Source organism: Podarcis raffonei, chromosome 15 (genome assembly GCF_027172205.1).
Source record: "Podarcis raffonei isolate rPodRaf1 chromosome 15, rPodRaf1.pri, whole genome shotgun sequence".
Lineage (NCBI taxonomy): Eukaryota > Metazoa > Chordata > Lepidosauria > Squamata > Lacertidae > Podarcis > Podarcis raffonei.
In genome coordinates, this window is record NC_070616.1 from 21459933 (window position 1) to 21473460 (window position 13528).

Consider the following 13528-nt stretch of genomic DNA (forward strand, 5'->3'; position numbering starts at 1 on the left):
AGCTGTCATGCCCACTTTAAGCGCACTCCATCACATCCTGCAGAAAGTAACAATGGAGGAGCTTTCTTCGCACTAAGGCCTCCTAATTGATTTTGCCCATGATTTGCCATTTAACCCTTGGGAAGTTATCTGACCCTAATCCAGTTGAGTCTAAATCCAGCCTCTGCATTCTTTACCCGATATAATAGAATCTGGTAACACCCTCAGGTCTTGAGGTGGAGCAATTAAGTAGCAGTTCTGGAACCAGGAAAGCTTCAGAAGAATGAATGGTAAAGATAAACCCCTTTATGTTTTCTCTCCCACACCACAACTACTTCCATAATTCTTTAAGAAATAACACCTTCTTCCGCCTGCCTTCTAATGCAGTAGTTCATATGGGATTTCTGACGGTGAATACAACATGGGCACACAAAGGTAATCGTGTACGATGTCTTCAACTCTAAAGGTAGACTGTGTCTTCTGTCTGTGATGTGTGTGGAAAAGGCACAGGAGATATAGAAAACAGACAGCAAAATAAAAAGCAAAAGAACCCATGCTTTTTCTCTCTCTTTTGTTCATTATATTTTATTCATACTCTTATTCCATTTCCCCCCCCTAGCTACTTTACATTAAGATTTTGGCTTTGTAGCCTTTTTTTAAACTCCTAGTTTCTAGCAGTCAAGTTTGTGGTTCTTGTTTTTTTTCCTTTTAAATCAATTTGTATACTAGACTTTGCGCACAGCGCAAAGTTTTTATTATAGTTACAGAGTCAGACACACAGACACAGCCAGACAACTCCTACAGACACAACCAGGGGTGTCCTTCTGCACATCAGCCCAATGCCAGAATTTTGTCTTCCTACCACAGACCCTTCCAGCTGTGGGAAATATTTGGGAGGTGCGGAAGGGCTAGGGCCTCTGGTCTGTTCCCTTTATGTCTCTCCCCCCCGCTCCCCCCCAAAAAAATCCCACCCCTCCACCAATAAAGGTGTTGAAATGTAGTCAGGAAAACTTGCACATCTGAGAAACAATCGTCAGTAACTAAGCCAGATGTTCATGCTTAAGGTGGGGGGGGGGAGGAAGAGAGGTGGGTTTAAGGTCATCATCACCACCACACAGGGAACATTATAATGAAGTGGCTGCTCATTTCTCAAGGAAGCAGTAACAGAAATCACTCTCCCAAACTCCAGAGGAGATTGAACAATGGGGAAATCACCCAAGCAGCTTCCGATCCTTTGCTACATTATGCCACCATCCCCCCCCCCAAAAAAAATCCAATGCAAAGCTCAGGTTGGGAAGCCAGTCCTTCAAACCTTAGCAACAAAAACTGGCCAAAATTAAGTGAGGTAATTAAAAATAATAATAATAATAATAAACATGGGTCAGAGAGAGAAGATACTCTGAACCATGTGCAAATGTGATTCCTTCGGAAGGGAGTCTGCTTCCCTAGCCGCATTCATTTTAGAAGACACTGCTGACATGGGGAGGAAAGAAAAGTATGGGGCAGCACCAGGCCAGCCCTAGAGGGTGCCAAAAGCCTGGGAACTTGAGGGAAAGAGGGGGAAAGGAAGTGGAAGAAGGGCAGAATGCATAGAAAGGTGAATTGCTACCAGGTTTCGCCTCTTTTCCAGTGGTGAGGGGAGAATATATCCTAGCAGAATCTGCTAAAGATGAAATGGTCACACTCACTCTCTTTCTCAACAAGGTGTGTGGCTGAAGCTCAGCAAGTCAGGGTGAGTGGTAACACTACAATTTGGCTGATTAGCACATCTGGAGGAGGTTAGGAAGGGGGTGTTATGGCACAAAAACAAGAGTCACCTGTGCTTTTGGTAAGCATGAGGGAGATGCCAGAGAATGAGAGAATAAGGAAGGGGGGGCATGGAGAACAAAATCTGAGAACCAACCCCCCCCCACTTGTGCAACAGAAAGGCCATTGTGCAGGCGGGGTGTTCAGCTCTAGCATTTCCTCCACAATAACTTGTTAGGCTTTTTTTAAAAAAAGAAAAGTATTTGAGTCAGTCCAATTAATGAAACTGAGAAGGTGACAATGGGCCTGAGGAAAGCACAACAAATTGATCTGTGCCCCAAGGGTGATTGCTTTATAGGTCTGCTGGCGTCCTTTGCAGCTATGTTGAACTTGGTGGAGATGAAATCACAGTATCAACTGGGGGCAGGAGAATGCAACTAATAGGTCGCAAAGCAAGTGTCCTCTAAGGATGTCCTTCCTCAAAGGAACTGTTTGCCTGGAGGTGGGTGGGATGCAGGAAGAGCACAGGTACAACAGGTCCTGCATCCTCATTGCACCTTTAACTCACCAAATGATAACCAGGGTGTAGCATCCTTAAGAAGACAGAGAAGGCAGCACATCTTTACCTTGCAACACCAATGACCAATCCAGCAGGGAGGGTAGTTATATGCTCTAACTCAGTTCAAAGGGAGAAAACATCATATTTCCTGTCTGTGATGGGGAAACCTGCGACCCTCCAGATATTGTCAGGCTGCAACTCCCATCATCCCTGGTCATGCTGGCTGGAGCTGATGAGAGATGAGGTCCCAACAATGACTAGAGGGTAACTGATCCCCCATCCCTAAAAAAACAAACAAATTAGATGTGCCTCAGTAAGACTGAATTAGGATCTTAATCCTGTCTCCCCAGAGCAGCAGAAGCCTTTCCTCCACCTGCAAGGACAGCACCATGCAGAGACACAGGCATATTCCTTCGTCCTTGCAAATCTGCTTGCTCTGCAAAACTTAACAGGATGGTTCTGAACACAGCAGCTATGCATGCAGGTTCAGTGCCCTTTGACAGGGATATCTATTGCCTTCCTGTACAGTCGGTAAGTCAAAGATCCCCAGCCATGGGAAAACTCTATGGGGTCAATGTGGCCATTACTCCAGAGAGAGGGGGAAAGTAAAACTCACCTCCCCCCACCTTCCGTGTGCCTTACTCTGTTCACAAAACACACAGGCCAACCATGGGGGCAGTGGTGGGAGGTGGGATCTTGGAATAACAAGTCTGACCCTCTTAAAGAGTTTGACACGTTGCTCACTGGAATAAGGAGGCAGCCATTTTGGGTCAATGCTCAATTGTGGGGAAAACAGCCCTTGAATTAGGACCTAGCCTGTAAAGGGGGTGGGGGCGCCTTTCCAACCTGTCCTTCAAACCACCAGGAATGATTCTTGCTGACAAGGATATGTTAGAAAAACCAGTGAACCACACTTTCTTGTGAAGTCTATACTGGTGGAAAAACAATCTTCCCTCCTCCTCTTCTTGCAAAACAAAGTAAACCCTACAGGAGCTTAATCTTCTGGGGCCCCGACTTATATAATTGCCACTTAAAAAGAAAAGAAAGCTTTTAAAATATAGAACTGTCATTTGACTTCAACTAATTCCAGATCATTCTAATTTGTTGTTTGAAAAGTTCCCAGCATCTTAAAACTGGATGTTTTGCATGTTATTTCCCAAAAGCAGTGGCCAGGATATGGTCTAAACTCTGTATTTCTCCAGAGTTATCAGGGTTTTGTTTGTTTGTTTTGCTTTAGGTCACCAACACTGGGCTTGATTCTGCTACCAAAGGGTGTTTGAGGGCTTCACTTGATTAAAAAGAGTCGTCAGCAGCCTACCAACCTGCCCACCCTGAAACATCACCCCAAGACTATTCTTGGTCCCTATAACTTATCCTAGAGACAGTCATGCATTTGAGAAGCAGCTGCAGCTGCCAAAAAGATCCATTTGTCTGCTTAGGCAGTAGCAATTTCCTCATTTAGTAGTAAGGGGCTGATTTTCTTTCTACACTTCTCCTGGATGCAGCGGGACACAAAAGATGCAAATAATCCATGCAAAAGGAGCTTGTGAACCGGGTTGAGGACTTCCAAGCATCCAAGCTCGGTACCATCAATTCATTTGTTTTCGGGAAGAGGGAAATTGGGGTATGGTTTTTCTTTATGTGAAACTTGCTTTGGGACCCACCCCCCACTCCGGTAAGGATATATGTGTATAGCCCTTTCAGTGAAGCAGCAGTTTCCTACGATATACATAGATGGAAATGCAAATGCACAATGATCAGAGGGGTCTCCGACACCAAAAGGGGACACTGTCAAACTAAAACGAGGGGGGTATACATTCACCTAACTCCTCCCATTGAAGAGAATGAGCGTCAAGGACTGAGCTGAACCTGGGAGCGTTCAAGAAGCAATCCCTGGCTACCTGTATTGCAAAACTCGCTCCAGGACACAATGAGGTTGCTACGCCCTCCTGGGGGGCACGTATTTTCCACTGGAGTTGCAGAAAGGAGTACGGGAAGCATGCACCAAGCCAGGTCAGCATTAAAAGGATAACCCTGTAAAAAGGAGGCTGTGAAGCAAACACTTGGTTGATGGGCTACCCAGAGCCGTTCCAACAGAGCTTGCCAGGAAAAAAAGTGATAGCAGCAGTTAAGAGGGTTCATCCTGCCAGCCTCAGTGACTATCCTGAGAGCCAGAGTAGACAGTATCTCCTATAAGCAGCTTCTCGCTTTCAGTAAAATGTGGAGGAGAGGGTGAGTGGGTGGGATCTCACGCCTTCTGATTCTTCCCTTTGGGTGAAATACCCCCCCCCCGACACACACACCCCAGACGGAGAGAGAGGGAGACAGACAGACAGACGGACAAACAGATATTAAGAGAGGTGTGGGGGAGGGCCCCAGGATGGCACGGGGTGCACTTTCCCACAATGCCTCAGTGCCGGGAGAGCACAACCCGGCCGCATCCTGCCCCTATCCCAGATGACGCTCCATTTCATCCAGTGCTGGAGGTCGGATCAACACACCACTCTCTCTTCTCAGTACGTAGGCTTCATTTTTCTCTCGCTCTCTCTTTTAAAATCTGTATATAATATATATATATATATATTTATATTCTGTATATATATATATTTATATATTCTATGTACATGTATTGCACACAGTCCTCTGGCCGCACTTGGGTTCCTGTCTGCTAGTGGAACCGTTTCCGTTTTTCGTCTGGCTCCGGCCGATATTCACGGGACCCAATTCCATTCTGGAGGTTTACTAGTGAGTCCTTCATCTGCAAGACCAAAAAATGGGAAGGGAAGCTTTCAAATACTGCTGTGCTGTTTTTGCAATCCATATTTTAATAGATTTGCTTTTGACATTGCTTTAATTCCATTATAGTTCAGTTCCTTTCTAACTATCATCGTTTGCATGATTTTTTAGAATTCCGTTTTAATTTTCATAAGCTGCCTCGGGTCCCGGTTCTGGGAAAAAGTGGGAAATAAATAAATAAATAAATAAATAAATAAATAAATACAAACTTGCATATATAGACCTCCCTGTTCATTTTAACAGAGGAAACTCCACACAATCAAAGGGAGATGCAACTGAAATTGAATAGCTCCTGCAGCTGATGTAGCTCTGCAGGCAGAGGTTCCCTGAAGTACCACTTTCCTGAGGGCTTTCCTTTCCTGATGGCAAGACCCCATTTCCTTACAGCTTGCCAAGTGAGGGTACTACGCAGTTTTGTTGTCTTAAAAACAATAGCTATCTCCCTCACACACACATGGGTCCAGTCATCTCACATGTGTCAAGCATGATGGCCAAACATCTGCTTGCTGATTGCTCTGAGGCGAATGATGCCTTTAGGCGTCTCACTTATATGGCTCTCCAAGTCACCACACACTGGGATATGCTCTACACACAGAGAAAGCAAATTGGTGGATCAGAGCCACTGGCTGTGTGCATTTAGTGCGGGAGCGGAGTAACACTTCACCATTAAGTTACAGCACACAGAAAGACATATGGGTGCCCGGGGGGGGGGGGGAGGGAATCTGCAGCCACACAAATGTATTCTAATTTGCTAGAGAAAGAATAAGCAATTAGCAACCCCCAAGGCAAAAGCTAGAAGCCATATGATAGAACCTTTCAGTTTAAAAAGTGTGTAAGGCTCTATCGGGGAAGGCGAAGGGAAATCTGTGCTTCAAGATCAGCAGCCAAGTTAACTAAAGTTCAAAAATAATGATTTCCCATCTTCTTGACTCTGAAGCATTTTATTTTCTGTTCAAATCTCCCTTCCACGAGTAATTAGCTCTTCCACGGTGCTGCAGAAAACACAAACCATGTTCATCCCCCTGTGCCTCTGGAAAATGGTTTGTGAATTCAACTGTGGCAAGCAGGGAAAAAGGTCAGTCACATCCATACCAGGGTTCTAGATGCAAGTTCTCACCTGATCTAGGAGAATCACGGATGATTTGATGATCTCCCGCCACTTCTGAAGCTCTGTGTCATGATACTTCTGCTGGGACTCTAATAACTGGGCCCATTCAGTCTGGGACTGGGGTAACCTGTCAGGGCAGAGAAGGAAAGATGAGCCCTGGAAGGCAGTGCAGATTTTTTATATTATTGGGTTTCGATGGTGGCTTGACCACAAGAGGGACAGAGTGAAATTTTGCTCGTAGGGGTGGGAATGTAAAAAAGTGAAAAGCTTCTGGGAAATGATATATAATGAGATGAAAAAAATGTTGAAATATACATTTATAAAGAAACCAGAAGCATTTTTACTGGGCATCGTAGTAAGTGATATAAGTAGAAAAGAATATAAGCTGTTTTTATATGCAACGACGGCAGAAAGAATATTATTGGCACAAAAATGGAAGCAGGAATAATTACCGTATTTTTCACCCTATAGGACACACTTTTCCCCCTCCAAAAATGAAGGGGAAATGTGTGTGCATCCTATGGGGCAAATGCAGGCTTCAGGAAGCTATCCGCAAGCCTGGGGAGCCTGATGGGAGTTCCCACCGGGCTCCCAAGGCTTGCGGATAGCAGCCTGTTCTGGGGGCTGGGGTCGGGGGAAGCTCGGGCTTCCCCCACCCCAGCCCCGCGCCTGGGGGGAAATAAATTTTTTTTCTTTATTTCCCCCCCAAAAAACTAGGTGCGTCCTATGGGCCGGTGCGCCCTATAGGGAGAAAAATATGGTACCAACGAAAGAAGAATGGAGGATGAAATTAATGGACTATGCAGAACTAGATAAATTAACAGGAAGGATTCGAAATCTGCGGGAGCAGAAATTCACAGAAGACTGGTGTAAATTTACAGATTATTTGAAAAGTAATTGTGATGATCAGACTACATTTGTAGGTTTGCAAGAAGTTTTGTGAGGTGAATTATTGGAACTATTGCAAAAATGGATAAAGGGGAGGATGGTTAGTTAAGATAATTAAAGGCAATATGAATTTAAGAAATGCATAAGAAGTGGTTAAAATGGTGGATCATCAGAGGTGCTGATGGAAGTCCAAAAAAAGATTGTATAAGTGTTGAAGTTTTGTGGTATGTATTATAATTTATATGTTAAAATTAATAAAAAATATTATAAAAAGAAGAAAGAAATTTTGCTTGTAGGGTGTGTTACCTTTCCTGTAACCGTAGACCCTGCCATGCTGTGAGGGTTTGAGTAGTGTATTCCAACATCCAGAGTTTGTAGAACAGCATCATATTGAGGATTACCAAAAGCACCAGACTGGAGAGGGAAAGAAGAAAAATGAAAGACATGCAACCTGGACTGGGGCCTTTCCTCCAACTCACACACAAAGCCCCAACAACTAGGAGGACCCCTTTTCTGAAAAGCCTCAGACAGATACTCACTGTCCTTTTTATGTGATGAAATGAAGCCCTATGCATTTGTGCATGCTGAACCCATTCTATGGATTCACCGTGGATATCTTATTCATGATCGGACATGCCCAAGTTTCAACATTGAGGGGACACCCTGAACAGAAGAGTTTCAAAGTATTCACTTACTATAGAAACATCTGGTCCGCCTGACACCCCAGAATTTTTTTTATTATAAGCCACCTTGAGCCTTTGTGGGTAAAGCAGATTTGGGGGTAAGGTGGGGATAAGCCCACCTTGTAGGAGATGCTGAGCCCACAGTCCCCACCCTTCTGAGGCAACATGCATACAGTATTGGGAGTTTGGCAAGTCAAGAGTCCCTGGGCTGAACCTGCCCCCTTGTTGGAGTGACTTGCTCCCCTCCATCCTCCTTTCTGAAACAGATGGAGCAGGGGGAGCTCAGGAGCTAGAAAAGGAGGCCCCCTCCTCTCTTGCTGCCCCCTCCTCTCATCTTCTGGAGGCATCTTTCAGCCCAGGTGGAAAAAGCTGCATGAGCTTTCCAAAGCAGGACAGAAATAACGCAGCACAGCTAGAGCCACCCTCAGCTGAGAGCTGAATGGAAAAGAGGGGTTCTTTGTTAAGTTTTGGGGAGCAGCAACAAAATGACACGAAAAAGGGAAGAGAAAGAAGCACAGCCCAGGAGGATCTGAGCAGAGATCAGACAGACAGACAGCGTTAAAAAAAAGCAAAAGTCCAGCAGGCTGGGAGGCGGAAGGAGACAGGTGAGAGGAAATCAAGGTGAAGAAGAAGTAGGAGGAGACGGTACCTGAAACAAATCCTAATGGGAGCAGGGAAGAGAAAAGATGGAGGAGGCGAAGGTTAGAAACACAACTAGAGTTGAGAGAGGAGAAAACCGCAAGGGGGGGTAGTTCTTCTAAAGGACACACAACAGACACATATTGGGGAGAGGGGTTGCAGAGCATGCAAAGAGGAGAGAAGAAGAAGACACCCAACATTGGTGATGCAGCAGTGGTGCAAGGGGCAGGGAGGTGCACAGCACTCGTCATGCCATGTACCAGAGGGCACAGCTAACTCCAAATCCTGAGAAGCTTAGGATACCAAAGGCAGGATGTAACCAGCACTCAGTGTCAAGAGGCAAAACCACAGAGTTCCTTGGGGAGTTGATGCAAAATGAGAAGAAAAACTAGGAACGTGGAGTGGGGAAGGGGGTCTTTGTGCAACAGTGGGCAAGGGTGAGACTAAGACATCTTTGAGGAGCAGTTTCCGGCTGCTATCCAGTAGCCTTAGGACCCTTTCCCCTGCATGGTCACTGGTCTACCCTTCAACAACAAGGACATGGTTTCCATGTGTCGTAGTAGCTAGCATGTTGGAACAGGGACCTGGGACAGATCAGCATTCGAATCTATACTAAAGTCATGAAGCTCATTGGGTTACCTTGGGCCAGACTCTTAGCCTAGCCTACCTCACAGGGCTGTTGTGTGGATAAAATGCAAGGGGGAACCATGTATGCCTTCACCATGAGCCCCTTGGGAGAAAAGGTAGGGTAGAAAGATAATAGGTAAATGAAAATACTCTCGTCCCCAATTCCTGAGCACCATCAAAAACAAAAACAAACAGAACCAATAAACAACAACCTGATTTATTTCATTTGCAGAACCTGCCCCCCCTTTCAAAAGGCTATGCATGTGGACTTAGATGGCAGAGCCTCTGATGGTTGTGGTTTCCACCAGCAGGTGGCACCACTGTTTGAGTCATCAGCTTGTAGAGACAAACTGCAACTGAACCAAACAAAGTACCTAAGGCTATACAGCATACCAGACAAATTAGTCTTGTAGCTAGGCTTTTAGCTAGCCATTGGTTTGAGACCTATCTACCAGAGCAGGAGAAAACAAGCTTGCTCCATCTCCCATGTGACAACTCTTGAGATATTTGAAGATGGCTATCATATCTCCTTTCAGTCTCCTTTTCCAGGCAAAACGTAACCAGCTCCCTCAACTGTTCCTCATAAGGCTTGGTTTCCAGACCCTTGACCATCTTTGTTGCCTTCTTCTACACTCGTTCCAGTTTGTCAACATCCCTCTTAAATTGTGGAAACAAGAACTGGACACTGTATTCCAGGTGTGGTCTGACCAAGGCAGAATAAGAGTGGTACTATTACTCCTTGGGAGCTGTCATTTTTTAAGGGCACTGAGGTGGTCCCTATTCACCTCCCAGAGCTACAATTCCCAATTATCTCTTTAAAGAGGGGTTGATAGGCCACTATGGGAACTGTAGCTCCAGGAGGGGAGTAGGGGTAGGGGTCTTTGAGCTACAGTTCCCAGGATTGTTTGCAGGAAGCCACAAAAATTTAAGAGCGCCTGGACTATAATTGTCTATCAAAAACTTCACTCTTGTGGTTATCACCACAACAGCTACTCACTTTGGGTTTTAGTAAAGCAAACAGTCTAATTTGTTGCTGCCTAAATGATATCGAGCATCAGAACAACTTGGACACAATGGTATGACTAGTTTCCACCTTCCCATTTCAACTCTCTGGCACCCTATCTGCATAACCTAGCAATTCTAAAATATAGACGCGCTTTTACGCTCACAAGATTGAATATCTTGCCCTTGGTTGTACTTGAAGGACAATTCCAACAGATTCCACACAAAAAACGCTTATGTCCTGTGGAGATGGCAGTCTCGGATTGGTGGCGCATGCCCTTCTGGCTTGCACTCTTTATAAAGACTTGAGGAATGAGGTTATCACCCCTCTTTTATTGTCCATTCTGGGTCACCCAACCACTGCCACAGTGTCCTTTCTCTTGGCAGATCAAGATGAGCAGGTGACAGCAAAGGTTGCAAGGTTTTTAGCTGGGGCAATCAGAATATGATCCAGCATTTGACTATTGATTCAAAACCCCAAAATGTATTTTATAAAACTGACCTTTTATTTCTATTCTTTGTGTATTGTATTGTTGTTTTATTGCTATGGCCAATGGCTGATGCAAATAAAGATTCATTCTAATGTGGTAGGACACTGTTTTAAATGTATAGTGCAGATGAGTTCCTAGATTCACACATTTGTGTGTGTTCGTTCAGAGTCTTATTCAGCAAATGGTCAAGTCCTTCCAAAACTCTGTAGAGTTCAATTTATCTGGCATTATTTTATTTTATTAAAAAACACAGTTCTGCTTTTAAAAAATGAAAGAAAACATTCTTCCAGACCAACCAACAGGCACAGCATTTTAAAATGCTGGATGGGTGAATTTGAAGCTGGGGAGGTGATAGATGCTGGGGTTTCCCTTGCTTTTAATTCAGCTGGTACAACTTATTGCCTCCAAAGTTGGACCAGTCCACAGCTAAAAGGTCCCCAAACTTAACCAAAAACAGGAAACGCCACAAACGGAGCAAAACATATTATCGCCACAACAAATTTAAATGCTTATGTGTTGCAGAGTTATACTCCTCTGCTTCCTGTGCAAAAACAGGCCACACCATTTTTCTCTGGAGCGGAGGAGGAAGGCACACAATCACATCGCAAACCGTAAGCAAGCTCTGCAGAAGTCTGAACCCTCTCAACCCTTGAATTCCTCTCTTTCCCAAACATGCTGGGTCTTTCCCCAATTGACTCTTGACAAAGAAGCAGTTCATTCCGCAATCCTCTCCACAGCTGCTTCTTGGCTTTGTCTCCCTCTCCATCTGCCCTGCCCCAGCTCTTCCCCTGCCCACATAAACAACAACTCCCTCTTCAACATCTATTAATGCCCAAACACCTCCTAGGATCCCCAGGTATGTGGACCTGATTCAGGGTGAGGAGAATGGACTTGGGATACCTCAAAATCTGGGCGGGAGGGATCAATTTACCAAAAAATAAAAAAATAAAAATCTTAACACTATTATAATCCTACTAGACTGCAGACTAAAATGGAGGGAGGGAGGGAGGGAGGGAGGGGGAGAGAGGGAGAGGGAGAGATAGAGCACAGTAACAGAACAAGGAAACTGACAAACCAGGTCGAAGAATCACTTACACACAACTGATAATGAGCAGCAATTTGGAGACGCTCTGCAGGTGGAAGCCGCTGGGACTTTCCTCAGGGATATGCCGTGTTTGAGTGGAACCTGGAAAGCAGTATTCGTTTTACGCTAAAGAGGTAAAGTCCCTTCTCTTAAACACACCCAAAAGCATATGTCCCATATATTCGATCTGCAGAACTGGCATCATTACAGATGCCACATAATACTCATTCTGCATTTGTAATAAATCAATATTTTGACGTGGCAGCAACCACGCTTCGGAACTCCCTGCCTATTGATGCTTAGCTGGCTTCTTCCCTTCTTTGGGGCCTGCTGAACACATTTTTGCTTAAGGCAATCCCTATCCTATCCAGAAATGTAGAACACTGAGAGTTGTTTAAATCTGTTTTTAGCTTCTCACTGATTTAAATTTTTAAAAAATGTTTTAAATAGTCATTTTAAGTGTAGTTTTGTTTTGTTTTGTTTTTACTGATAATTTCATAGTTTTATTTCATGGTTCCCCCCCCCCTTACAATAAAGTGGTCTATACATTCCATAAAAAAATACATATTGGGGAAGAGAATCCTCCTTTGGTCACCCACGCTATGATTTAATATCAACAACGCTGTACAACAGTGTTTCCCAAACTTACAATAACCACATGCCCCACTTTAGAGCTTAGTCTTATTGGAGTACCCCTTCTCAGGCAAAGATAATTTCGGGGTAGTTTTAATAATACTATTTCATCTACGATACAGTCAAGTGAAAAAGTCTGCCATTTACCCTTTGAAACCCTTTCGCGTACCCTGCGCCACAATTTGGGAAGCGCTACTCTAGGAAAAAGGGATGCAGGTGGCGCTGTGGGTTAAACCACAGAGCCTAGGGCTTGCCGATCAGAAGGCCGGCGGTTCAAATCCCCGCAACGGGGTGAGCTCCCGTTGCTCGGTCCCTGCTCCTGCCAACCTAGCAGTTTGAAAGCACCTCAAAGTGCAAGTAGATAAATAGGTACCGCTCCGGCGGGAAGGTAAACGGCGTTTCTGTGCACTGCTTTGGTTCGCCAGAAGCGGCTTTGTCATGCTGGCCACATGACCCGGAAGCTGTACGCCGGCTCTCTTGGCCAATAAAGCGGGATGAGCGCCGCAACCCCAGAGTCAGACATGACTGGACCTAATGGTCAAGGGTCCCTTTACCTTACTCTAGGAAAACCATTTCCCCTCAGGGACCCCTATTCCACACCCTCAACGAAACTACCTCAGAGGGACCTGGGCCTCTGCCCATCCCATAAGCCTAAACATGTCCCCCCACCCTGCCCCCATTTGCACATGGTGCTCCTTACCTGCCACACGCTTGATTCGACCTACAGCTTCCTCGTCTGTGGGGGTAGTTACAGGGCTCAGGACTTCCTCCAGGTGAGGCCCCCTCAGGTGAGTATGGGGCCGCTTCCTCCGGCGCACTGTGGATTGCTTGCTTGCCTTCACTTTGGGGGATTCTCGATGGAGCTCGGCTAGATATGTGCTCTCTGTTTTGGTCAGTTCACTCTCTGCCAGGGAAAGCCGAGGGGAGGGGGCAGGTATCGGTCATGGAGAGAAGGCACCGCTTTCACTTCAGCCACAATGGGGGTTACGGTCAGGGGTACAGGCATCATCACAACAGCGCCTGTTTTCAGCCTCCCCAACCCCACCCCATCGAGCCAGTAGCTTCAAGGGACAGAAATACATTTACATATAATGAACCCCAAGAACTGCCAGTTGCTGCTTTTCTGTACATATACGCTGCCAGTTCATTTCAGGGCCCAATCTGAGGTGCCTCAGGTTAGTGTTTAAGGCTCTAAATAACACATTCCCCAAATATCTGAGACACCACCTCCTTCCATAGAAACCCTCTCACTCACTCAGAATTTTGGGGTGGCGACGGCCCAGGGCAGGGCCT

The 13528-nt window shown here is 45.4% G+C and overlaps 1 protein-coding gene across 10 annotated transcripts in view; it reads right to left on the bottom strand.

Moving 5' to 3' along the window:
• Nucleotides 1-533: 533 nt before the first annotated feature.
• Nucleotides 534-13528, bottom strand: part of GRAMD1B (GRAM domain containing 1B) — a 209906-nt gene continuing 196911 nt past the window's right edge. For 6 of the 10 annotated variants that reach the window (XM_053367385.1, XM_053367386.1, XM_053367388.1 and 3 more), the window contains 5 exons: nucleotides 12936-13139; nucleotides 11614-11704; nucleotides 7383-7490; nucleotides 6198-6315; nucleotides 534-5042 (listed from right to left, as the gene is read on the bottom strand). In XM_053367385.1, coding sequence (XP_053223360.1) covers nucleotides 4953-5042; nucleotides 6198-6315; nucleotides 7383-7490; nucleotides 11614-11704; nucleotides 12936-13139 — 611 coding nt within the window. In that variant the 3' untranslated portion in view covers nucleotides 534-4952. The remainder of the gene's footprint in view (nucleotides 5043-6197; nucleotides 6316-7382; nucleotides 7491-11613; nucleotides 11705-12935; nucleotides 13140-13528) is intronic. The other 4 variants (XM_053367391.1, XM_053367390.1, XM_053367392.1 and 1 more) reach the window with 1 other exon arrangement.